This window comes from Epithele typhae (genome assembly GCF_022376455.1).
Source record: "Epithele typhae strain CBS 203.58 chromosome Unknown BXZ73scaffold_62, whole genome shotgun sequence".
NCBI lineage: Eukaryota > Fungi > Basidiomycota > Agaricomycetes > Polyporales > Epitheliaceae > Epithele > Epithele typhae.
In genome coordinates, this window is record NW_025954253.1 from 70,316 (window position 1) to 92,486 (window position 22,171).

General features: G+C 61.0%; 8 protein-coding genes across 8 annotated transcripts; 5 read left to right on the forward strand and 3 right to left on the reverse strand.

Moving 5' to 3' along the window:
- Nucleotides 1-1,231: 1,231 nt before the first annotated feature.
- BXZ73DRAFT_24233 (heterokaryon incompatibility protein-domain-containing protein) lies at nt 1,232-2,372 on the reverse strand (the record flags this gene model as incomplete). Its single annotated transcript, XM_048017686.1, has 2 exons — nt 1,232-1,864; nt 2,253-2,372. Coding segments are annotated over 2 exons (753 nt in total), but the record flags the coding sequence as incomplete, so codon positions are not given.
- A 3,132-nt stretch (nt 2,373-5,504) lies between these two features.
- On the forward strand, nt 5,505-5,946 carry BXZ73DRAFT_105179 (uncharacterized protein; the record flags this gene model as incomplete). The annotated part of the gene is made up of 2 exons (XM_048016164.1): nt 5,505-5,651; nt 5,710-5,946. The coding sequence occupies 2 exons, from the start codon at nt 5,505-5,507 to the stop codon at nt 5,944-5,946; spliced, it is 384 nt and encodes a 127-aa protein (XP_047873955.1).
- Nucleotides 5,947-6,034: 88 nt separating this feature from the next.
- Nucleotides 6,035-8,520, forward strand: BXZ73DRAFT_105180 (uncharacterized protein; the record flags this gene model as incomplete). Its single annotated transcript, XM_048016165.1, has 7 exons — nt 6,035-6,119; nt 6,362-6,387; nt 6,444-6,878; nt 7,096-7,173; nt 7,238-7,517; nt 7,789-8,066; nt 8,176-8,520. The coding sequence occupies 7 exons, from the start codon at nt 6,035-6,037 to the stop codon at nt 8,518-8,520; spliced, it is 1,527 nt and encodes a 508-aa protein (XP_047873956.1).
- Nucleotides 8,521-9,676: 1,156 nt separating this feature from the next.
- Nucleotides 9,677-11,347, reverse strand: BXZ73DRAFT_105181 (Clavaminate synthase-like protein; the record flags this gene model as incomplete). The annotated part of the gene is made up of 8 exons (XM_048016166.1): nt 9,677-9,932; nt 9,990-10,098; nt 10,180-10,201; nt 10,255-10,577; nt 10,642-10,769; nt 10,828-10,937; nt 11,011-11,046; nt 11,282-11,347. The coding sequence occupies 8 exons, from the start codon at nt 11,345-11,347 to the stop codon at nt 9,677-9,679; spliced, it is 1,050 nt and encodes a 349-aa protein (XP_047873957.1).
- Nucleotides 11,348-11,851: 504 nt separating this feature from the next.
- On the forward strand, nt 11,852-14,977 carry BXZ73DRAFT_105182 (uncharacterized protein; the record flags this gene model as incomplete). The annotated part of the gene is made up of 6 exons (XM_048016167.1): nt 11,852-11,983; nt 12,049-12,374; nt 12,520-12,671; nt 13,005-13,105; nt 14,035-14,156; nt 14,758-14,977. The coding sequence occupies 6 exons, from the start codon at nt 11,852-11,854 to the stop codon at nt 14,975-14,977; spliced, it is 1,053 nt and encodes a 350-aa protein (XP_047873958.1).
- Nucleotides 14,978-16,181: 1,204 nt separating this feature from the next.
- Nucleotides 16,182-17,045, forward strand: BXZ73DRAFT_105183 (uncharacterized protein; the record flags this gene model as incomplete). Its single annotated transcript, XM_048016168.1, has 3 exons — nt 16,182-16,278; nt 16,402-16,785; nt 16,852-17,045. 3 exons carry the CDS (start codon nt 16,182-16,184, stop codon nt 17,043-17,045), a joined length of 675 nt encoding a protein of 224 aa, XP_047873959.1.
- A 1,317-nt stretch (nt 17,046-18,362) lies between these two features.
- Nucleotides 18,363-20,452, reverse strand: BXZ73DRAFT_105184 (uncharacterized protein; the record flags this gene model as incomplete). The annotated part of the gene is made up of 10 exons (XM_048016169.1): nt 18,363-18,397; nt 18,457-18,656; nt 18,710-18,781; nt 18,854-19,247; nt 19,344-19,353; nt 19,424-19,637; nt 19,692-19,800; nt 19,871-19,903; nt 19,957-20,273; nt 20,355-20,452. The coding sequence occupies 10 exons, from the start codon at nt 20,450-20,452 to the stop codon at nt 18,363-18,365; spliced, it is 1,482 nt and encodes a 493-aa protein (XP_047873960.1).
- Nucleotides 20,453-21,400: 948 nt separating this feature from the next.
- BXZ73DRAFT_105185 (uncharacterized protein) lies at nt 21,401-21,742 on the forward strand (the record flags this gene model as incomplete). The annotated part of the gene is made up of 1 exon (XM_048016170.1): nt 21,401-21,742. One exon carries the CDS (start codon nt 21,401-21,403, stop codon nt 21,740-21,742), a length of 342 nt encoding a protein of 113 aa, XP_047873961.1.
- Between the last annotated feature and the right edge of the window lie 429 nt (nt 21,743-22,171).

Below are 22,171 nucleotides of genomic sequence, written 5' to 3' on the forward strand. Positions count from 1 at the left end.
GATAGATGGAACTGTTGGTTGGCTTTGGAAACTGTGCGGTGATGTTTACAACAGGCCGCGCTCTACTTCTCGTACCACCATACCTGAAGCTGTACACAAATCAATTTCTTCGTCCATCATACCTGCTCGAAAAAGCGGAGTTTCACTTGCAGCGTTTCTCTACCCAACGGACTAGGAAAGAACGATAACACAACTTCCCAAGACCCCAACTGCGCTCGGCGCTCCACTGGCCATGGTCCGTCCATGTCGATATGATCCGTTTCGCACGAATGTACAGCCGCAGCAGCCGTGGCTCCTTCACCGCCGTAGTACCAACGAAAGATGCAGAAGTGTTGTCGGTGTGGTACGCCCGGACTTGGCGTCTCCGTGGCGATCCGGGATGACAGAGAGGTTGGCCTGGATGAGCGTGGGTCACGGTTGTCGATGGCGGACTCGGTACGAGAGCATGTCCCAAGAACGACTACGAGCCTTCGAAGATCGCCGCGAGAAAAACAAAGGGAGACGTCTCCGGTGGAAGAAGGCGACGGCAGGGTGCTTCTGTCACCGTCGAAGAAAAGTCTAATGTTCCGGAGCTGGAGGAGGTCGCGAAAGACAAGGTGAAAGGGGGAGCCGGTAGTGGTGGATTCGCAGAAGCGCCTCAGCGACTCCATCCCTGCGCTTTCGCCCTCGGAGAGGTCACCGGTGTACGGCGGGAGGGCTACAACGCGGAGATCGGTCATCTTCCAGCCATCTGATTCGATCGCCGTGCTTGATTCCCGCAGCGACACAACGGGTTCCTCTGCGGGCTGGTAGAGCGGAGCAGCGCCAGCGTTGAGCTCGTCGTCCACCCTTTCAAGCAAGAGGAAGACGGGGTCTGGATCTCTGCAGAATAAGTCGACGAGGAGGAATCTCTCTGTATCATCCAGAGGTAGAACGGCCGCGTGGAGCTCGATCCCGCCTGGTGACACGGAAAACGTGGGAGCACGGAGTTCTGTGGTCGTGCCTGCAATCGAGCCGTGCTAAAATGGTCGTCAATGTAGCACAGCGTAGAATGGCATCCATACCAGCGTACCTCATCTTGTCCTCTCTGCGAGCGGGCGCTGGGTTCGTATCTGATTAACCTATGAATAGGGTCGAATAGGCTAAAGGTCGGCGAAGGCTGAATGGGGAGAAGATGACGGCGGATTTCGCTTTGAGGCTCTTCCTGGAGGGCTGATTTGAGGTTTTCCAAGTCGTCCATATACCATCGTTCTCCCAAGAGAAAAATGGAAGGATCCCGCGACGTCTTCGAGATCTCCATGAGGAGCCGGCAGAATGCGAGCCGCCCTTCGCCGTAAAGCGTCGGCATGTTGACCCCGAAAAGCCCGAAGAGGCTGTAGGCGGCGTCCTCCGGCCTCGCAGTTTCCCGATGCGCCGCCCAGGATATGCGCGTCGCAATGCTCGCGTCGGCAAATGGGCTCTCGAAGCGGAGGACAGCCGCAGAGATCCCGGTTGCTTGTTTCAGGCGATCGGCGAGCTCGTACTTGGTGCCCAGATAGATCCACTCCTTGGAATAGAACACGAGAACGCGGGACGCGATGAGCTCTTGGAGAGTCCAGCCCCGCTCGTGCCAGCGACTACATCGGAAGGCGTCCCACATCTTGTCTGGATCAGTGTCGGAGTATTTGACGTCGCTGAGGTAGACGTAGCAGATGGCGGAGACGGCGTAGTAGCGGAACATGGAATTGATCCCTTCCGAGAGCTCGGCACTGCTCTCCTTGTTGATACAGCACGTGTCGACCCAAGCGTACTCGTGCCCGTGCGTTTCGGCGAGCTCAAGGAACGATCGAACTTTTGGAGTGAGGCGATCGCGTGGGTTGAACCATGGTGGCGACGAGCGGGATGGCTCAGCAAGCCCTTGGACGGGTGCAGGAGTAGGGGAAAGCGGTATCGTGGGGGCACGTGGATCTGAATGTGTCGAGCGACCTTGGGTCTCGTACGTCAGCGCCGAGGAGTGAAAACGAGCTTTAATTGCACTGACCAGGCTCGCATTCGGTACTATCTCGGAGATTCTCTTCGGCGCGATCGCGGGTACGGCGAGGAGGGGGTAGCCTGGCATCGAGCTTCTGCATGATCCGGGATTCCACTCGATGGAGAGCATCTTCTAAGTCCCTGCGAGTCACCGCTTCTTCAGAGACTGCCTCAGAAATGAGAGATCGGAGCTCAGCTCGGGGCAGGGGATGTTGATCTTCCTGGGAGAAGGTGCTGTTAGATTCTTCGTTCAGCTTTTGAACCTTTTGAAACGTCTCTTCTTCTTCTCCCCAGGTGTGCGACAGGATAGCATAGCCTCCAGGAACGCCTTCAGGTTGGGGAAAGAAGACGAGGTTCGCGCGCGCGGTGCCCAGGAGCCACATCGCTTGTTTCACGAATATTAGCACAGGTATTTCATGCAAGGGCGAGCACGAATACCGGGTGCGAGTTGCTGTGGAAGATTCGTGGAAGGGGGACCACAGACACTGCGGGAGCATGGGCAAATGCGATACAGAGCACCGGAAGAGCGGACGTACGATGAGAATCCAAGACGGTCGATGGGGTTATCTGTACTTGATATTGGCACAGAGGGGGTCGGTTGCTGGGAGGAAACGCAAGATGGACGAGAGGAGACGTGAGATGGGTCGAGTGGGAGACGGAAGAGGCCAAGGGCGACCCCGGTCCCATACGCCGACCGCACGTCCCACCGTGCGGAGCATGCACGCGATAGCGCCGGAGCGCCTCCAAGGCACCTCCTGAGAAATGAAGGCGAACAGAGTGTGTGCACTCCCAGGGCGAGATGACGTTCCCTGCCACGAACATGTCAGGCTCTGATACCGTGCGTGTCCACCATTGGGCGAAGCTGAGAGATATGTCATTCGTCGCAAGGTACATGATGCGGTCCGATACGCAGATGTTCGCCGACGCTTGGATCGCCGGAGTAGCCAGACTCCAGTAACTGCGAGAGATCTCAGCCGCACTCGTATGGCAGTGTATGCGCGCGAATGGGCGCCGGATGCCAGCTGCCAGGTGCGAAGCCGGGATTGGAGAGCAGCTCAACGCCGTCTCCAGGAAAGACAAGCGCGATGCTCTAGATCTCCCGGCCGCACAACAGCTTGGTTTGAGCGGAGATAAACACCCCTGAGATAAATGGGTCAGCTGGTCCCAAGCATGCGCATGACGTACCGGATTCAGGCAGGACCACCGCAGCGCTTCGCCGTGTTGCCGGTGACGGCACATGCAATATGTATGTATTCCACGTGCGTTTTGGATAGAATTGTCGCCCCGGAGCAGTTCTCGCAGACGATCTTCGGACCCTCAGGCGCAGGTCCGTGTGAATTACCAGATTTATGACACTGAAGAGCCCCGGAGCAGCCGGAATCAATATCCAGGAGTAGCACTTTGAGCGCAAGAAAGAGGAGGGGAGCTAGCTGCAGACTCACATGGTCACCGCGGTGCGCTCGACGCGCGCGATAACGTCCAGGAATAGGAGAAGACTCCCTGGGAATCATCGTGCAAGACTCGAAACAGCAAGGAACGAGCAACCGGTTGTGGTGCGGCTCTGGAGTCGGAAAGGGAACGGCCAGGAGAGCTTCCGTAGACAGTATGCTCCGCGTGGCTTGCCGTGGCGGGGGAAAGAGATGCCTCGAAGTGGACGCAGTTGGCTCGAAACGCAGGCACCGGCGCCAACCAGACCATAGTCCGCATTCTGTCGATATCGACGGCCGGTTCTTCCTCGTTTGCTCCAGGCGTACATGAGCCGGCGTTCGTTGATGTCGCAGTGGGGGGACTTCAAGCTCAAGCCCGAGTTACTCGTGTCGAAGGGGGTCGTGGGGTTATTCCCCGCGGTGCCCGTGGACACGTTGCTGCGGCGGATTGACGGACTCATCTTCCGTCGAGGAGGCAGAGCGAAATACGCGGAAGGCGTGACCGTGCAGGTGGAACGAGTGTGACTGGCCAGGCGTGGCGTAACCAGTGGGGATGGGGGAGGAGACATGGTGGCGAGGACGCGCCGCAAGGATCCGAAGGGGACGGAAACGCGAGGGGGTGGGCACCAAGTGATACGAGCGCGCGGAACGCATCGAGTGCACGACGTGCATCCCGTCTCGATCGTCCTCTGTCTCAAGATGCTGTTCACGGACACGAGCGTCGCCGTGCGCATCGCGACTTGCCGCCTTAGTTTCAAACTTGCAAGCAGAGGACAATCTGCAAGCGTCGATGACGACGCGCCTATCCAACAAGCGCCGGACGCCGGAACACCGCAGGCCGGAGACACCGGTGCTACGCGCGTCCGCTCGCTCCCAGTGCTCTTCGTGCTGCCTCCAAGCCTCGCACCTCTCCCTTGGACGCGGACGACACGCTCTTGTTTCCTCTCCTTAGTCCTCCCCTGCCCAAGTCCCAACCATTTGAGACCAGCATGAGAGGGTGCGTTCTTTCGGTCTGTGTCCGTATCGTTGCCGCGTCCACGGATACCGAACATGCGGTTTAGCCGTCTCGCTGGCTCTTGACAGTACGGGCTCCTGCGCCATCCGCCATCAAATCCAACTCGGTACGTACCTGTCACCACCTTCATTCTGCGTCAAAGCCCCTCTGAATCCCGGCTCCGCCCAGGAGGTCGGCCGCCATCCGCTCTCCTCAACCATTCTTTGGGCTATGGAGTTTGAGTGAGAACTTCCTGTGGACGAGGCCAAGAGTGAGTCTACAGCCGTACTCTCCCCCCATACCGCGACTAATGTCGATTGCTTACCCTCGCAATCGCCGCGTCCTCTCAGACGTGTGCGCTCTCCCCCTTATAGATATCTTTCATAAGGTTACCATCGGCAGGCGATGGCAGTCGTCGAGTCGCATGTTCAATGCCGCATGGAATTGTGCGCGAAATCCAAGATGTCAACACTGATGAGCGTGCCAGCAAGTACTTTGCAACCTCGCGACCTGTTCAATGTGTACGTCGCTCGGGGAACCTTGACGGGTGCAACCCAGTGTTAACGGTGAGTTCAGGTCATTCTTCTGGTTACCGCGTTCCGCAGTCGGCGCTCCCCTCCGATGTAGTAGTGCGGTTGCTCACGGGTCTTTTTCAGCGAACTTTTAGTCGCTAAGGGACGGTCTCACGCGCAGTCGGCGCCGAGAGTGTGTAGCTGTGTAGGCCATCTGCGAGCTGGCGTGCCGACACTCCCGTGGCCTCCTCGGCGAGGAGGGAAGGGCGGTCAGTGGTAATAGAAGGGCTTATCATTCAACTTTGCGCGATCGAGGTCTGTACTATGACGATCACACGGAATCACTCGTACTGAGGATCATTCTATTCCAGCCCACTGGGACAACAACGTATTTCAAGCGTCCGCACCTCTAGTTTCTCGCTTCCCCGGGTCTACCGCTGGTCCATAACGGAGATAATACTGCTCGCAACCAAGCCGCAGTGCGTTGTTTCGCTTTTCCGAAGCTCGGTGCACTTTCTAACGTATCCCACATAGCAGTTTTCCACCATCTTGTCGACAGAGAACTTTATTCACAGCACGAACATGGATGATGAGGATATCGCGGTATTTTGTCGTGGCATATCGTTCCCGGTATCTGCGCAATCGACACTTCTCGCGTTTGCGCAACGTTTGCGGCTGCTCCAGGATCTTTCTCTTTCTTGGGAGATCTTCATTGCCTTCCGCTACTCGGTCTCTGTCCCAGAGCAACACTGTCGGACATGCCTGTTCCTCTATACAGAACCCATAGAGCGAAGGACCGCTCGGCCAGTCTACTGCCAAGAGCCTCCCACGTGCCCATGGCAAGACGGTCGTCTCGAACAAGCACTGTGCTGCGGAAGAAGTCGAGGCTACTACTGGGGTTGCGATGCTTGCGAAGGACGGCACCCCCGTGCATCACCACTACTCAGCCGGAATCAGGCGGAGCGGCGTGTTCATCGCCGTCGATACCGGCCGCCGCAAGATGCAGAAGCGCGAGGAGGGCTAGGTCGAGGACTCGGTTCCATGGCCGCTCAGGTGTGTCCGACGAGTACCGCAGACGCACCAGCGTTCTCAGCGAGGCCCCCACCGGCGCGATGGAGGTCGATCCCCCGGCTCGACCCAACTTCCTAACGACGAAGGACGACGGACAGCTCACGGTTCCGGTCTATTCCGGCCACTGTTAGTTCGATGGCCCTGTCAATGGCCCTGTCGCCGGCTTCACCCCGGACTCAATGGATGTCGACGTGCTCCCCGTCCGGTCGCTGTCGCCTCCAAGTCCCTCACGCTGCCGCGCTCTTCCGACGCGGTTCCGCCCACGATACTGCAGGCTTCGTCCGAGCTCGTGGAGGACGACCATCGCGCGGCGGTGGGCGTGTCACCGGCAGCCTCCCGCGCACAAGTTGCCGCATTCTCCCTTCCAGTGTTCGAGTGGTGGCAGCAGCAGCGGGTCCGTGGGTCCGAGCAGTGGGATTAACGCACGAACCTCCTCGTCCTGTGACCAAGCTCGCCGGCGATGAGCGCGTCGGACGGCCTCCCAAGCTCCGTCATCGGAAGGACGGGGATCTTGTGCGTCAACGGTCTGGAATCGTCGTCGACGAGCTCAAGTCCCTGTCCCTCGTCGACACCGCCCGCGCCGTCAGCGAGAAATGTGGTTACTATCGCCACAGGATGAAGTACCCTTGTCCTCGGACCCGTCGCACGCCGGCCAGCTGGCTGCAAGCGGTCTACCCCTGGCGCTCGGAGGTTCAATCGTCGAACGAGGCACATTTCCCCTCGCCCCCTGCAGTTCTCGCCGCGCGCGCTTCCTCCGCTCCTCCTCCTCCGCCCCCATCCTCCTTCGCCAACGTCAACATTCCGCGGAAGACGTTCAAGAACTCCGGTGGCCCCTCGTCTGATGGCACGACGGATGTGCACCAAATGTTCACCTTCCTGGCTCTCGTGCTTTCTCTCCGAGGAGGCTGAGCCACAAGCCGCTGCAATCGTGCCGCGCCCTCCTCAGCGATCTGTTCCTGCTTGCGCCCTCCTGCCCCATCCGCACGCTCTAAACGACTTTCATCGTCAAAGCCATTCGGGCCTGTGCACCTTTCCCTCGAAAGCTTCGACGCTGGCGTCCTGGCGCGGGGCATCGCCCGCGTCACCCACCACCCCTCTGCAGATCGAGTGCCTAGAAGCGACCGTCATCGCCGGCTACCACGCGGACTCTCCCGCGGACGTCGACGCCCCCGCGATCGTCGTACGTCCCTCGAATCCGCTTCCGTCTGCGCTCGTCCAACGCTGACGCCGGTGTTGCTCGGCAGGACGGCCTCGTCGCCGCCGTCAGCGCCGCGCTCCGGGTGCGCGTCGGCAGCGTCTTGTCCTGTCTCATCGTGGACCCCCCGTGCGCGGCCGAGGCGTTCATGCGTGGGCTTGGCCTGGACGCGTTCGCGCGCCGGCTGTGCCCTACTTGCCCCGTGCTGCAGACCGTCGTCGTTCTGCTTGGCGGGGTGCGCGGGTGCGCGAACGAGCGGGTGCAACTCGGGGAACAGTGCACGGAGTTCGAGCTGTATGCCGATAGGATGGGCAATCTTGGGCACCGGGGTACGGAAGCGGTGGGGTGAGTGGGTCAATCATTCAATTGGACGCGGATGGTGGACTGATTTCGTGCGTTTGTAGGTAGGTTTATGCATAACCACGCGACATGGAGTGTGGGGCTGGGGAGGTTGTCAGCGAGGGTGCTGTGCAGGACGAGTTGCGGCCCTCACGAGGGTAGGGACGTTCGTCGACCTTCCGTATCACGCCAAGCGCGCAGCCGCTGGGGATGTCAGTAAGCCGGAAAGACTCCCGGGGTGCCTCAACAAACCACTCCCAGCATGCGCGACCGCGCTCCGCGCGACGCACCTCGCACTCCTACAAACGGAAGCCAAGGAATGCTGGGGTGCGTCCCTGCGCTACCCCAAGATTAACCAAGTCGACCCCTCGCTGCCATCCAAATCATACCTCGACCTCATCGCACCACTCTCCCGCCGGAAGGCAAGCCTCCTCATCCAGCTCCGCACAGGGCATATCCCCCTACACGCCCATCTCCACCGCATACGCCGCGCGGACACAGATATATGCCCGGCGTGTGGGGCAGGGGCCGAAACGGTGGTACACTTCCTACTCCGTTGCCCCGCGTACTCGAGCGAACGCATGACTCACATCCACATGAAGCTCGGGCGGAAAGGAGGAAAGCTCGAGTACTTACTTAGTAACACAGACGCACTCCCCCAGCTTTTCGCCTATATCGACGCAACGGAACACCTACGGCAGACTTTCGGAGCTCTCGACAACCCTGAAGACAACACCCCCGACGCTCCGCGCCGTCTTTCAACCCCTGCAATCCGTCAAACAAGCCATCGCACAGCACTACCCCGACAACCTCCGCGCCGACCTCGCGCACCGGCTCGGCAACAACAGCGCACCTCCTCCACCACGCGCCCACTGGCCCGCCCGCCTCGCGCTGGAAACCGGTAGACACACTTATGCAGTTGGACTGAACTTTCGCCCTCCCGAATCCCAACCCTCCCCCTCGCGCATCCTGTCTCCTGTTTCGTACCCCTGACCGAGCTAATAGATACATAGCACCAAGGGAGGGCAATCACGTCGTGACACACCCGCACGAAGAAGGAGACCCCGAGACGGCGTCCGTCCGGGTTCGCTCGACCACCTGCAGCGCTTGGGCAACGCACGCGAAAGTAAATAGGTGGCGGGCGAGCCGTCCGGCGACCAGAGTCGACGGAACTCCCACACTGCAAACTGCGCGGCGCACGAAGCAAATGCTACTCCCACCATCCTCCTCCCATAGATAATATCGCACGTTACCGTCCTCACCCCCACGCTGCGCTGCACCCTCTCGTCTGTACCGTCCCACTCCGATCTCCTCCTTCTCATCCACCCACGCACCCATGGTCGCCTCCGTTCCTCCCCATCCCAACCAACCTACCACTCTCACCTGCGAGGCCATGACCACCTCGCTCCAGAGGCCAGAAGGCACGACTTGGAGTAGGCACTCCCCCGGCGTCCTCAAGCCGCGGCGGAAGCTGGTGGACCCGGGTAGGCGGAACGGAGGATATGTATGGTACCCACCGGCACTCACCCCCACTCTCGCTCCCGTACCCACCCCCTTCGCCACACACTCACTCCATTTCGTCTGCACGATGGCTAGATCCCTCTGGCTCTCTCCGGCCCCCGCGGGGCCGACACGTCATCTGTCCCGTATACGCATCTCCATTCTCGCCAGCTAGATTACTGTATGTAGCGCCTACCATAGGGCTCGGCCCTCCAGGGCGATAAACAGGAGACAAACAAACAAACAAACAAACCTTCCGTATCGAGTTAGTATTATACATACAATGTCACATTTAGCTCTACGTCCCGGAGGAAGCATTCAGTCAGCTGTACCATGCTCGAAATAAACATCCGGGTTGTCGTTCATGCCAAGCATGCTCGTCGGGTACACCAAGACGTTGCAGATGGGGCCTAGACCTCGAGTGTCCATAAACGGTCGGCTGCATGGGTTGTTTTTCCGTGTCCACGCACGGATCCCCGTTCACAGATGGCGCAATCGGGGTGTTCGAAACGCATGTGTTCATTAAGAGCTATGACTGTACATAGTACATACACGTTATTCGAAGCTATTCGGATCTTCCCCTGGCTCGGGATCGCCGTGTCCTCGGCACCACGCTATCCGTCCAGCTCACCGCACCCTACCGGATTCATCAGCCCTTCGCAACAGCGCACACCGGCGGGACAGGACACACCTTGCAGTTTGTCACCCGCTGCGATTTGACCCTCCTCACAAGCCACTCCATCGCCGTCACGTCAGGGGCGTACTTCCCCCGGGGCGCTTTGGCGACCGCCGCAGCGATGCGCTCGCTCTGCGCAGACAGCGCGCGGGGCTCGGCGGTGTCGTTCCGGCGGGCTAAGAACACGACCGAGTGCCGTTCGTACTGGGCTTGCTCCCGCGGAGGCTGACTGGGAAGGGGGTGAGCCGCGGAGTATCGGATAGGCACGTCGCGCGGACAAACTCACACAACGCAATGGATGTTGGAGGGCAGGATGCCGCCGGAGATGATGTTGAGGGCATCGCCGATGTTGCAGATCGCGTGGCCGGGTAGGGGCTGAGCGACGGAAAGTCGGACTGCATGAGCACGAGCTCGGCGAATCGAGAAGGATCAATGACCTTGACGTTGAACCACTGGTCAGACCCGGGCGGGAGCACCGAGGCGGTTGTGCAGGAACAACTGGGGAGAGCGATGTCGATACGATGCGAGGGGGCACACGGCGAATCACTCACGAAGGACCCAAAGTCTGTGTGCGCCGTCAGGAACGTCTTCTCCGGCCCAAGATACGGCGGCGCCCTGAGGAACCGCGCCATGCATCCACTGAACTCCTCGACCTTGTGTACAGACGCGAGCGCGCCCGCAGCGAGTCCGAGCTTGTCGTTGAGGACGCCGATGAGGCGATTGTTGATCGCGAGCGACTTCTTCACGAACGCGTGATGGTGGACTCCATCCGGGGTTATGGCGGAGGGATACGTGCGGCGCGCGACGGCAGAGCAGGCGAGCGCGTCGTCCTTGGAGATGTTGACAAACTCAGGTACGTCGCGCGTGCCTTTGTCTGCCTTGTAGCCGCGCCGATGCGGAGGTCGGTGGAAAGTGCAAAAGCAAGCGGTTGGAGAGACCGTACCCGAACGAAACACCTTGGTCTCCCTGCTCAAAGAGGAGCTTCTCCTTGAGGGTAAGAGCGATCGTCTCTTCGCCCATCGCAAACATCCCTTCCGCTTCCTCGTGTACGCCGTGGTTCATGAGGCTTGGAACGGATCGCCGGTTAGTCGTAACGTTCACTCAAGCACAGCGCCGTCACTCACTACCAAAATCCCGTTTCCATCGCAGCCTTCCAGAGCCTCTCAACCTCGTCCGCATCTTCAGCTTTGGTAAGTTCATAGTCGATCACCGAGAAAGGACAGGTAGGGACGTCCTGATGGAAAGGCGGGCAGGGAGTGAGATCAGGTATCGTGATTGGGACTCAGGGAGTATGGATAGCAGCGTACCTTGAGTTCATGAGAAGGGTCTCGGTACTCCGTACTCTGCGAGAAATGTGCTAAACTTGCAGCATGATCTCATGACCCGCAGAAGGATATAGTGGCGAAGCAAGAGCAAGGCACGTCTTAGTGAGAGTTCCGCAGGGCAGGATAGATGTGGATGGTGAGAGGTAGGAGGAAGTGGACGTTCGAACCTGCCTGCCGAGACGAGAGAACTGGCACGGCGCCAACGCGCGTGAGAGCTGATGTAAGCGAGGTGTGTCGCTCGTGTGCAAGCCACAGCTTTCAACTTGTTCATCCGCCAAGGCCCAAGGTGCGCTTCTATGTCGATGGCGTTCTCATGCATGGCTGGCTTTCCGGACTTTTTTTTTGATCGTTGACGTCCCTCCTCCTCGTTCAGGTACGCCACGTGTTTACAGAGACGAGCGCACCCGCCCTCGTCCTGGCAATGGTGCCTCAGATGGGGCCGCCGCATGCAGCGCGACAGCTCCAAATTCGCAACTCATGACCCGACAACGATTCCAACCCGGCCGTACGCATACTTCTAGCAGCCAAGCGGAGGCCGCAGGATCGCGCGAGTGGAAAGAAGTTGGTGCGCCGCATGAGCTGTTTGACTCGAGCACAGAACTCGGCCACGTCGCATCCCAAACCTCTCGAGCCCTTCGCAAAGGTCGACCAACTCCGCGTTGCTGCAAACCCGACCGGCTCCGCGTTCTGTGAACACGAGACCGGACGCGTCCGCTGAACCCCGATGTTTTCCGTACCCAAAATGTGTGCGAGCACGGTCGTAGCGCGGTGTGGACGAACCTTCCGGAGAGCGCGCCCTCTGAGCCCGTCACTCCCCTCGGCGATGTCCCACGCGGGCCAGTCTATGTGGGATTGCGGCCACAAGTACGCGACGCGACCTCGCTCCTGCCTGCTGCTTGCCGTCGCGCCTCAGCTACTGGACTTCCTCTCCGTCACTCCGCGGCTCTCCTTCTACGTCCCCAACCTCTTCATCCCTAACACACGGGAAAGGATGTTCCCCTCGACGCCCCTCCCGTCCAGACGGTCCATCTTCCGAGCGCACAGTCATCGTCACGCACTGCCCCCAATGGCGCGCCCTCTTCGACGCCCTCCGCCTCCGACTGCTGGGCACGTCTCCGCCGGGCACATTTAGCCACTCTCCAAGCTCGCCACCACCGTCTCAACGCGCCCCCCGCGCACGCGCCTGCGAGCCTCTACGCCACGCATAACGACCTCAATCTCCTCGTCACCTCCACCTCCGCGACCGCCTGTGCTGCCACCTCCTCTGCGACCGCACACCCGACGTGCACGCCTTCCCCGCGCGCTGGCCCCGACAAGGCTTTCCCTCCGCACTCTTGCCCCACTCCGTGCGCGCGCTGTGTCTCTGCATCAAGACCGACGCCGAGCCAGCGCTCGCCACGCTCCTCGAGCACCAACCGCACTCGAGGCCCTCACCATGGACTCTCCGTGACGACTCCTAGCAGGCGCCGCCGCCGCCGCATGCCTGCGCAGGACCCGAGCCGAGCCGGATGCGGGGAAGGCGGTCTGTCCTGCCCTCCGCATGCTCGCACTCGAGCTGTACCCGCCGCCGATGCCGCGGGCGCGTGCGGACGTCGTCGCGCCCGACGCCGGCTTCCCTCGCATCCTCGGCCTCCATGCCAACTGTGGCGCATTTCTTCACCGTACAAGCTGCCTTACCATATGGGACAATCCCGGCTGTTCTTGACAGCAATCGATGTCATCCACGATCCCTCGGGCAGCTCACCCCGACTCCACCTCCGGCGGTAGATGGTGCATGAGCGCTGAGCGTCGCCGTGCGCATCGCGACTTGCAAGCTGAGGACAATCTGCAAGCGGAGGACAATCTGCAAGCGCCGATGACGACCCGCCTGTTTAGGGCCAGCGGTCCGGCGACTCGCGAGCGCCGGACGGAACACCCGCAGGGCGGACACAACGGTGTTACGCTCTCTCCTGCTCTTCCTCCACACTTTTCTCCAGCTGCCTCCAAGCCTCACACCTCTTCCCTGGAAGCCGGCGGCACGCTCTTGTTTGTTCTCGTTGGTCCTCGTGTGGCCAAGTGGCAACCGTTCGAGACCAGCGTGAGTCGCCTTCACAGGGTGCGTTCTTTCGGTCTGCCCATCGTTCCCTCCAGATACCGACCAGGTGTTTTAGCCATCTCGCTGGCTCTTACCAGTTGCTCCATTTGTCATCAAATCCAGCTCAGCGCGTGTCTGCATTCTTCGTCGGGGCCTCTCTAAACCCCGGTTTCGCTCAGGACTTTCGGCCGCCTCGTCAGATCGGTGAACACCCTCTCTCCGCAACCATGCATCCGACTGGCCTGGGAATTAGAGCGAGAGCGTCCGGTCGGCGGTGGCTGAAGTCAAGAGTGAGTTCACAGCTACACCATCTCCCCATACCGCGATCAACGCCTCCCCTGCCCTGTGGTTGATGTCGGCTGCATTCAGGAAGCGGTCCAGTGTTGAAGGTGAGTTCTGATCATCTTTTTGGTTACCGCGTCCCCTGGTCGGCGCTCCTCTCCAATATACATGTTGCCGTGCGGTTGCTGACGCGGTTTTGAGGAATTTTTAGTTTCGAAGAGGTCTCGCTCCCGGACAAGACTATGTCGTTGCGTAGGCTGCCTACGAGCCGGAGTGGCGGACACTCCCGTAGCCTCCTCGACGGCTCAACCCGAGGATGGAAGGGCAGTCAACGGTTGCAGAAGAGCTTGCTGCGTTTTGGCCTCGCGCGACTACTGAGAGGTGTGTATTGTGCTACGATCACATGGAACGACTTGTGCTGACAACGTTTCTATTCCGTCCACACCTATAGTTTCGCTCTTCCCCAGATCTATAATGGAGACGATACTGCTTCCAACCGAGCCGTGGTACGTTGCTTCGATCTTTTGATGCTCGATCCACTTTCTAACATGTTGCAAATAACGGATGTCCATCATCCTTGACAGCCGTGGACTAACGACTCACGCGGAGGACTCTGTTAGCAGCTCGAGCATGGATGATCGATATCGTAGAAGGACAGTACCCCCGTGCACCTCCACTGCTCAGCCGGATCCCGGCGGACTGGCGGGTTCATTGCCATCGACGCCCTCCGCGGCAAGATCGCAAGCCGCGTCGGAGTTCCAGGCACCCTCCGGTGTGTCCAACGAGTATCGCAGTCGATTCCCCGCCTCCACGCAACGGCCCAACGACGAAGGACAACCCATAGCCCACGGTTCTGGACTCTATCGGCGACTGCGCCGGCTTCACCCCGGATTCCATGGATGTCGACGCCCGCTCCCGTCCGGCCCCTGTCTCCTCTGAGCCCCACACGCTACTGCACCCGTCCGACGCGGTCCCGCCCCCGATATCGCAGGCTTCGCCCTAACTCGTGAAGGAGGTCCGTCGCGCGGCGATGGGCGTGTCGCCGACTGCCCCCCGCGCACCAGTTGCCGCATTCTGCCCGACAGGAGCCAGCGGCTGCACGTGTTCGAGTGGTGGCAACAGCGGCGGCTTCCAAGTGGGAATGCGCAAATCTCTCCGTCCTGTGGCCAAGCTCGCCATCGACGAGCGTGTTGGACGGCCTCCCGAGCTCCGTCATCGGAAGGACGGGGAGGTTGTGCGTCAATGTCCTGGGATCGATGTCGATGAGCACAAGTCTCTGGTCCTCAAACCTGTCGCTCGCCGCCCAGCCGTAACTGGTCTAGAACTTAGGGCGGTCGGAATTCCAGTCTTCGAATCGCCCTCGCCCCCTGCAGTGCTCGCCGCTGCCGCTGGCACTTCCTCCCCTCTTCCTCTGCCAACGCCAAGAACCCGCGGAAGGAGCTCCAGAGCTCCGGTGGCCGCCCCTCGCCCGACGGCACGACACACATCGCGACCCCGCACAAGTTGCACCCGGACTCGTCGCCGCCGTTGCTGTCAACGCACGGCTCTGAGCCGACCCGGCGTGTGATCAAGGACATGCGCACCCTCTGCTAGAGCCTGCCTTTGCTCACCACGCGGTCGCTGAGGGGCTATTTGATGGTTGTCGACGTGGAGAAGCGGCAGGCGAAGTACCGCCCGCGCGCATTCGCATCAAAGTACACCCTCAGTGGGCTCAGCTCCTCCAGCCCCTTCACATCCGCATCCCCCCGCCCTCGCCGCTCAATGTCAACCTGGGCACGCACAACCCGAAGCGCTCGCTCTATCGCCTCGCATCGCCCTTTGCGCCCCTTGCAGCGGATTTCGCGGACCCTGCGAGCCCCGCGTGCGTGGCTGTTGAAGTGGAGCGTCTCGGGGATGCAATCTGACGGCCTCACGTGCGACGCAGGCGCGAGTCCTGGACGGAAGGGTTACAGACAACGGAGGTCCAACGTAGTAGTGCCATGAAATGCTATGAGAGTCAGCGCGGCGGAGACACTCGACGGACGCACCGGAGCAAGGGACGCGCAACGCCGGTCGTTGACGTCATCGCTCGGATGACACGTACGACGGCCCGGATCGACGCCGTGTCGGGCAACCTCTGCGCTTTGTCCCCGCACACTCGCCCTCGCCCACCTGCACGACGCCGCAGACAGACAGAGGATGGGATGGAGTATGCCGGTACGTCAGCTCAGGCCCTCGCTCTTGCGTTCCTCCCCACACGTCCCTCGCGCGGGTGTGTCCCTTTAAACGACGTCCCCACCGCGAGTCGCTTGAAATATGGAAGGCGTTGACGGCCGCGGGATATTTGTGGAGGTTAGATGGCGCTGGGATCGTGGTATGGAGGAATGAGCACTCTAGTTGCGGACAGGAGCCTACCGCCCTTGTTCTGTGGACAAGTGATGCTGACCTATGCCATTTCAGGAGCTCTTATAATACGTCCCAGAAGGCCCGCCTCAATGAGGCACGGCGACGGTCCTGACGACGTCCCACAGACGCAAGACACACGCTCTGTGCCGCGGTGCGCGCAGGTTCAGGCTCAGGACGCGCTCGCGCGCAGACACGAAGATCCGGATGGAACGATGAATCCCGCAGGGCCAAACCAGTGCGCTGCCAGGTGTGTGCGGCTGCTAAAGCCTCGCCCACCGCTGCTCACAACATCCCTTCTCGGAGGTCGCCAGCCACTCCCGCATCCCCTCGCCGAGCTCGCGACGCGTGTCAACACCTGGCCACGCGCGTGCTCGGCAACACCTTCATCCTTGGACGCACACGCCATTCTCCGATGAACGTCTGCCTTGCCCCCAACTTGGTCGCGTTCTTCGGCGTCTTCATGCGCCTCCAACGCGTCGGCTACCTCATCCTCAGCGACTCTACGGCACGTTCGCGGTCTTGGATCGCAAGCCACAGCGCATTCTCACGGACCCAGTGACTCGTCAACCTCGATATCGTGCTCGAGACCACGCTCACCGCCCTCCGCTTCTCCGCGCTCACCGCGCTCCCAGCTGGCTTCGCGCGCGCCGACATCGCCGTGCGGAAGGCGCCGCTCGAGCCAACGAGCGCAATGCACATGTTCATGACAGGGCACCCGCTCCCGTGGTGGTCGCGTATACAGGCGCCATTCCAGCCGTGCACGCTCCTCGTCCTGTGCCGCGTGGACGCCGTCGCTCTCAGCTCGCTCGTCGAGGCCGACCTGGTCCGGCGCGTGTTCGAGGACCGGTCGTGGGCGCCGGTGCGAGGGACGGTGTTCGTGATCACCGAGCTCGAGTACGTGCACCGCAGCAAGTCCGTGCGGGTCCGGATGAGCGAAACGCGGGTGGTACGGATGCGGGAGGAGGAGGAGGAGGAGTGGTGCACGGTGCCGGGCCGAGGCGAGAATCGGTCCCAAGGTGTGTCAGCGTTTTTGCGTTCAGAGCTGGTGTTTTGATCAACGTTACTCGCGCTTAAGGTTTGAGACGAACGAGCAAGGCTTTCTGCTCCACCGGTCCATGAGGCTTCAGGCGACCCGTTCTTCCGGGTGCGGGTCGCGGATCTCGAGCGCAGCGCAGCGCTCGACGAAACAACCTGGGGCCCCGGGCCCGTCGGTTTGAACCTGCTCCGGACGGCGGGCGGGACGCGCTGCTGCTCGATCGCGCGCTGCCAGCTGTGAGGCCTGCAGCGCGCAAGCCTAGTCCGACGGGGGCCCACCCGAAGCTTTCGAGCAAGCTTCAAGCTTTCCGTCAGACCATCAAGCCTGCGGGAAGGGATACCGGCGGGGATGCGATCGTGATCGGGCGGCGGCGGGCGCGGGCGCAATCTCCGCCTTCTCCCTCTGCCGCCACCGGTGTCTTGGATACTTGGCACTCGAGTTACTCATATTGAGGGGGAGCGGGCATGGTGGACAGCGTAACCGTGCAGGTGGAACGTATGCCGGAGTCTGTTCAGTTTGCGCGGGGGCGCGGGGGACGCTGCAGGCGAGACTCCGCGTGTCTAGACACTAGTCATCTGTCAATGCGTAGAATGTGTTCGCGAATATATAGGAGACTTCCCTCGTATCTGGCCACAAAGAACCCACAAGCTTGGCGCCATTCAATGACTGTGCTGCTTCGACGCTCGCGCCTTGGCGCTACTTGCAATTGTTTTGTTCGTCCATTGTGGCGCGAAATGATGGCCCTGGAAATGTCTCAGAATCGCCCAATCCGCAAGGTGTGATCGCATCAGATGAATCCGCCACCATCCGTGTAGCCTTATAAAAGCATGAGGACAGATGGGGTTGCTCCCCTCCATCCGCCCTCTCCTCTAACTCACGGTCTTCTCTACTGTCATGCTCGTCTCATCGACATCAGCCACGCACTGGCCTGAGGAAGTCCCCGCGCTTTGCTCGAAGACCCTTCATCTCGTCGTGGTATGTGATGCATTCTAAAAAATTTCCCGCATGGCTGCCACTCATAATGCATAAAGATGCTTCGTTTGAGCCAGGTCCGGCGGCGCTCGCTCGGTCTGCACTGTGTGCGACCGCCGCGCGGACACCGACAACTCGGAGGTCGAAGAATGGCTAGAAAGATGTGCGGTAAGTGACGCTTCACACGGATCATCTACATTGCTACTGCTACCGCCGCAAAGGGGCCCTCCGCGGCGGTTGGCACGGCGACGACCACAACGAGACACGATATTAGAGGCGTCCGAGATCGCGCGCGGCCGCCTGTCCCTCAGCCGCAGGTGGTGGCAAGTGCTCGCTGACGGGCGCAACCACCTTTGCGTGTGCGCAAGACGTTCGGACTCCAATCGGCGCGCCGGAGGGCTCAAAGCTTCACTCCGATGCGCGATCGGATGGCGGCAGCGCGTGTCACCGTGTTCGAGTTATGCCGATCATCGAACGCAACAGCTCAAGCTGAAAGCTGAAAGATGCTGACATGAGACGACGACGACCGAGTGCTACAACATGACGCAGGATACTAAAGAGACCAATGCTTAAGCTAGGTGAGGCTCACGGGCAGCGTTCCAAACATCGCCGTACGTTCCCTGCGCACATTAGCATGTGTGTCAGCCGCACGCAAGTGTGTCCTCATTAGTGCGCATACCTTCTGGTTGTTGACGTGCGTGCTCTTTACCCGGCGCGTGAACCACTCGAGTGAGGTCGAAGATCTCGTGCGGGTGCGGCGCGGCGCGGGCGACCGCATCGGCGATGATCGCGCTTTGATCTGCGGGCGGGGCCGTCTGGGGTGGAGTGAAGTAGACGAGGGAGTATCCCTCGCAGTGCGCCAGCTGTTCTCCAGGAGGTCTGTTCAGAGCCGAGTCAGTGGAGACAGGGTACGCGTGTGACGGGACGCTTACACGACGCGGTGGAGGTTGGAGGTCCTGAGAAGGCCACCACTGAAGATTGTCAGCGCATCTCCAATCGCGTGGCTGGGAACAGGCTGTATCGCGGCGAGACGGCTGTCAGCTCCATACCAGCGCGATCGTGCGAAGGATACCTACCTTGCCATACCGCCACGTCCGCGTGCCGGCAGCCCCCCAAAACAGTCACGAAAGAACGACAGGTGGTCAAAGTAGGTATGAGCGGTGAGCGTCGCCTTGGCTTCGTCGGTGCCCTCGAACGGCTCGCGCGGCCGGCTCCGCGTGACCCGCACCTCGCTCCCGCCCCACTCCTCCTTCCGATGCTTGCATGCTGACGTACTGCGCGGCAGCCTGAGCTTCTCGTTGAGAATCGCGAGCATCGTCCCGTTCACCTCGATCGCGCGCCGGACGAAGGGGCCCACCGCGTCGCCCATGCGCGCGTTCACCGGGGCGGGGTAGGCATATGGCGCGGAACCATGGGACACAAGCGCGTCCTCCGCGGCGACGGCGAGGAACTCGGTCGTTCGCCCGCCGGCTGTTCGTCGGGTGTATCATCTCGCGGCCGCAGACGTTTGTAGTTCTGCTCAGGGGGGCGCGCAAAAGAGCGGGTGCATCTGGGACCACAGTCCACAGAGTTTGAGCTGTATGCAGATGGGATGGGCAATCACGGTCAGCCTTGGCAACAACGCACATCGGCGGAACAGGACACACGTTGTAGTTTGTCATCCTCTGCGACTTGACCCTCCTCACAAGCCACTCCATCGCCGTCACCCCAGGGGCGTACTTCCCGGGGGGCGCATTGGCGACCGCCGCAGCGATGCGCTCGCTCTCCGCGGACAGTGCGCGCAGCTCCACGGCGTCGTTCGGGCGGGTGAAGAACACGACAGTGTGGCGCTTGTACTGGGCCTGGGCCCGCGGAGGCGGGCTGGGAAGGGTGTGAGCCGCGGGGTATCAGATGGCACGTCGTGGACAGACTTACACAACGCGGTGGATGTTGGAGCGCAGAATGCCGTCGGAGAAGATGTTGAGGGCGTCGCCGATGTTGCGGATCGCGTGTTCGGGCAGGGGCTGGGCGACGGACAGTCGGACTACCGTGGTGAAGCGACAGGGAACATTGACCTTGACGTAGAACCACTGGTCAGGCCCGGGCGGGAGCACCTGCAAGCCGCCGAGGCGGTTGTGCGGGAACGACTGGGGAGAGCGATTTCGGTACAACGCGAGAGGGCACACGACGAATCACTCACCAAGCGCCCAATACGGCGGCGCCCTGAGGAACCGCGCCATGCATCCGCCGAAATCCTCGGCCTTGTGCAGAGACGCGAGCGCGCTCGCAGGGAGCCCGAGCTTGTCGTTGAGGACGCCGATGAGACTATTGTTGATCGCGAGCAACTTCTTCACGAACGGCGTGATGGTGGACTCCATCCGCGCGTTGACGACGGAGGGGTACGTGCGGGGCGCGACGGCCGGCCAGGCAAGCGCGTCGTCCTTGGAGATGTTGACGAACTCGGTGACGTCGCGCCTGCCTTTGTCGTCTGTGAACTGCACGCCGGCGGCCTTGTAGCTGTGTCGATGCGGAGGTCGGTGGAGAGTACGAATGCAAGGGGGTGGGAGAGAACGTACCCGAACAAAATGCCTTGGTCACCCTGCTTCAAAGAGGAGCTTCTCCTCGAGGGTAAGAGCGATCGCCTCCTCGCCCATCGCAAACATCCCTTCCGCTTCCTCATATACGCCGTGGTTCATGAGGCTTGGAACGGATCGCCGGTCAGTCGTAACGTTCACTCAAGCACTGCGCAGTCACTCACTACCAAACCCCCATTTCCGTCGCAGCCCTCCAGAGCCTCTCAACCTCATGTGCATCTCGAGCTCACAGTCGATCACGAACAAGACAGGTGGGGACATCCTAAGGGAAAGTCGGGTAGTGTTTCAGACCAGGCACCGCGACACTGACTCAGGGAGTATGGATCGCAGCGTACCTATGCCCTTTGAGTTTATGAGACGGGTGTCGGCACTCCGTACTCCGCGAGAAATGTGCTAAAGTCGCAGCATTATTCATGGCTCGGAGAGAACTGAAGCGGTGAAGCAAGGGCAAGGCGCGTCTCGGTGAGAGTTCTGCGGGGTAGGATAGATGTGGGTGTCGAGCGGTTCAGTGCGTGTGGAGGAGAGAGTGGATGTCCGAGCCGAGACTCGAGAAAGCGGCGCTAACGCGCCCGAGGGCTGATGTAAGCGATCCGGTCTGACTCGTCGCTTGTGTGCAAGCCACAATCTTTCAATTTGTTCATCAGCCTTGCAAGGTGCGCTTCTGTGTCGATGGCAAACATGCATATATGTCTGTGGCACCATCAGCTCGGACTTGTTTTAGCTGACGTCCCCCTCCGCATTCAGGTACTTCGTCGCCACAACTACGCATACTTCTTACAGCACAACGCAGGCTGCAGGCCCAGGACTGCACGAGTGGAAATAATATGACACGGCCGCATGAGCCGCAACCCTCGACAGGCTGGCCGCACGAGCTCCTTGACGAGCACACGACTCAACCATGTGGCATCGGAAAGCTCTCGCGCCCTCCGCAAAGGTCGACGGAGTACACCCGCGGACAGCGGCGACGCCTCGCGAACTACGTGTTGCTGAAAACTCGGACCCGGTCCTACGTTCCGCGAACACGAGAGCGGTGGCTTCCGTTGAATCCCGATGCCGGCCGTACCCAAAACATGTGCGAGCACGGTCATAGCGCAGTGCATTGTGGACGAACCTTTGGAGCGACCGCTGCTACTCCCCTCGACGACGTTGCACGCGGGCCAGTCTGCGTGGGATTACGGCCACAAGCACCCAGCGCGACCTGGCTCCCGCCTGCTGCTCGCTGTCGCGCCCCAACCGCCGGACTTCCTCTCTGCCACCCTGCGGCTCTCCGTCCTTCACGGCTCCATCCTCTTGATTCCCAACGCACGGGAAAAGACGTTCCCCTCGACGTCCCTCCCGACCGTGCATCTTCCCGCCGAGCACACCGTCATCGTCACGCGCTGCTCCCAATAGCGCGCCGTCTCTTCGACGCCCTCCACCTCGACTCCCTGCGGGCACCTCTCCGCCGGGCGCATTCGGCTGCTCTCCTGGCCCTTCACCACCATCTCGACGCGTCTCCGGCGCCCACGCGCGTGAGCCTCGACGCCTCACATGACGACCTCACTCGAGTCGTCACCTCCACCTCCGGCTGTGGCCGCCTGTGGTGACACGTCCTCCGCGACCGCACACCTGACACGCACGCCTTCCCCGCGCGCTGGCCCGAGCGCGGTCTCCCCTCCGCGCTCGCGCTGCGCCTCTGCCTCTGGACCGACGCCGAGCCCGCGTTCGCCACACTCCTCAAGTACAGCGCTCGAATCTCTCACCGAGTCTTAGCGGGTGCGGCCACCGTCGCATGCCTGCGCGCGGCGCGAGCGGAGCCGGACGCGGAGGAGGCTGTCTGCC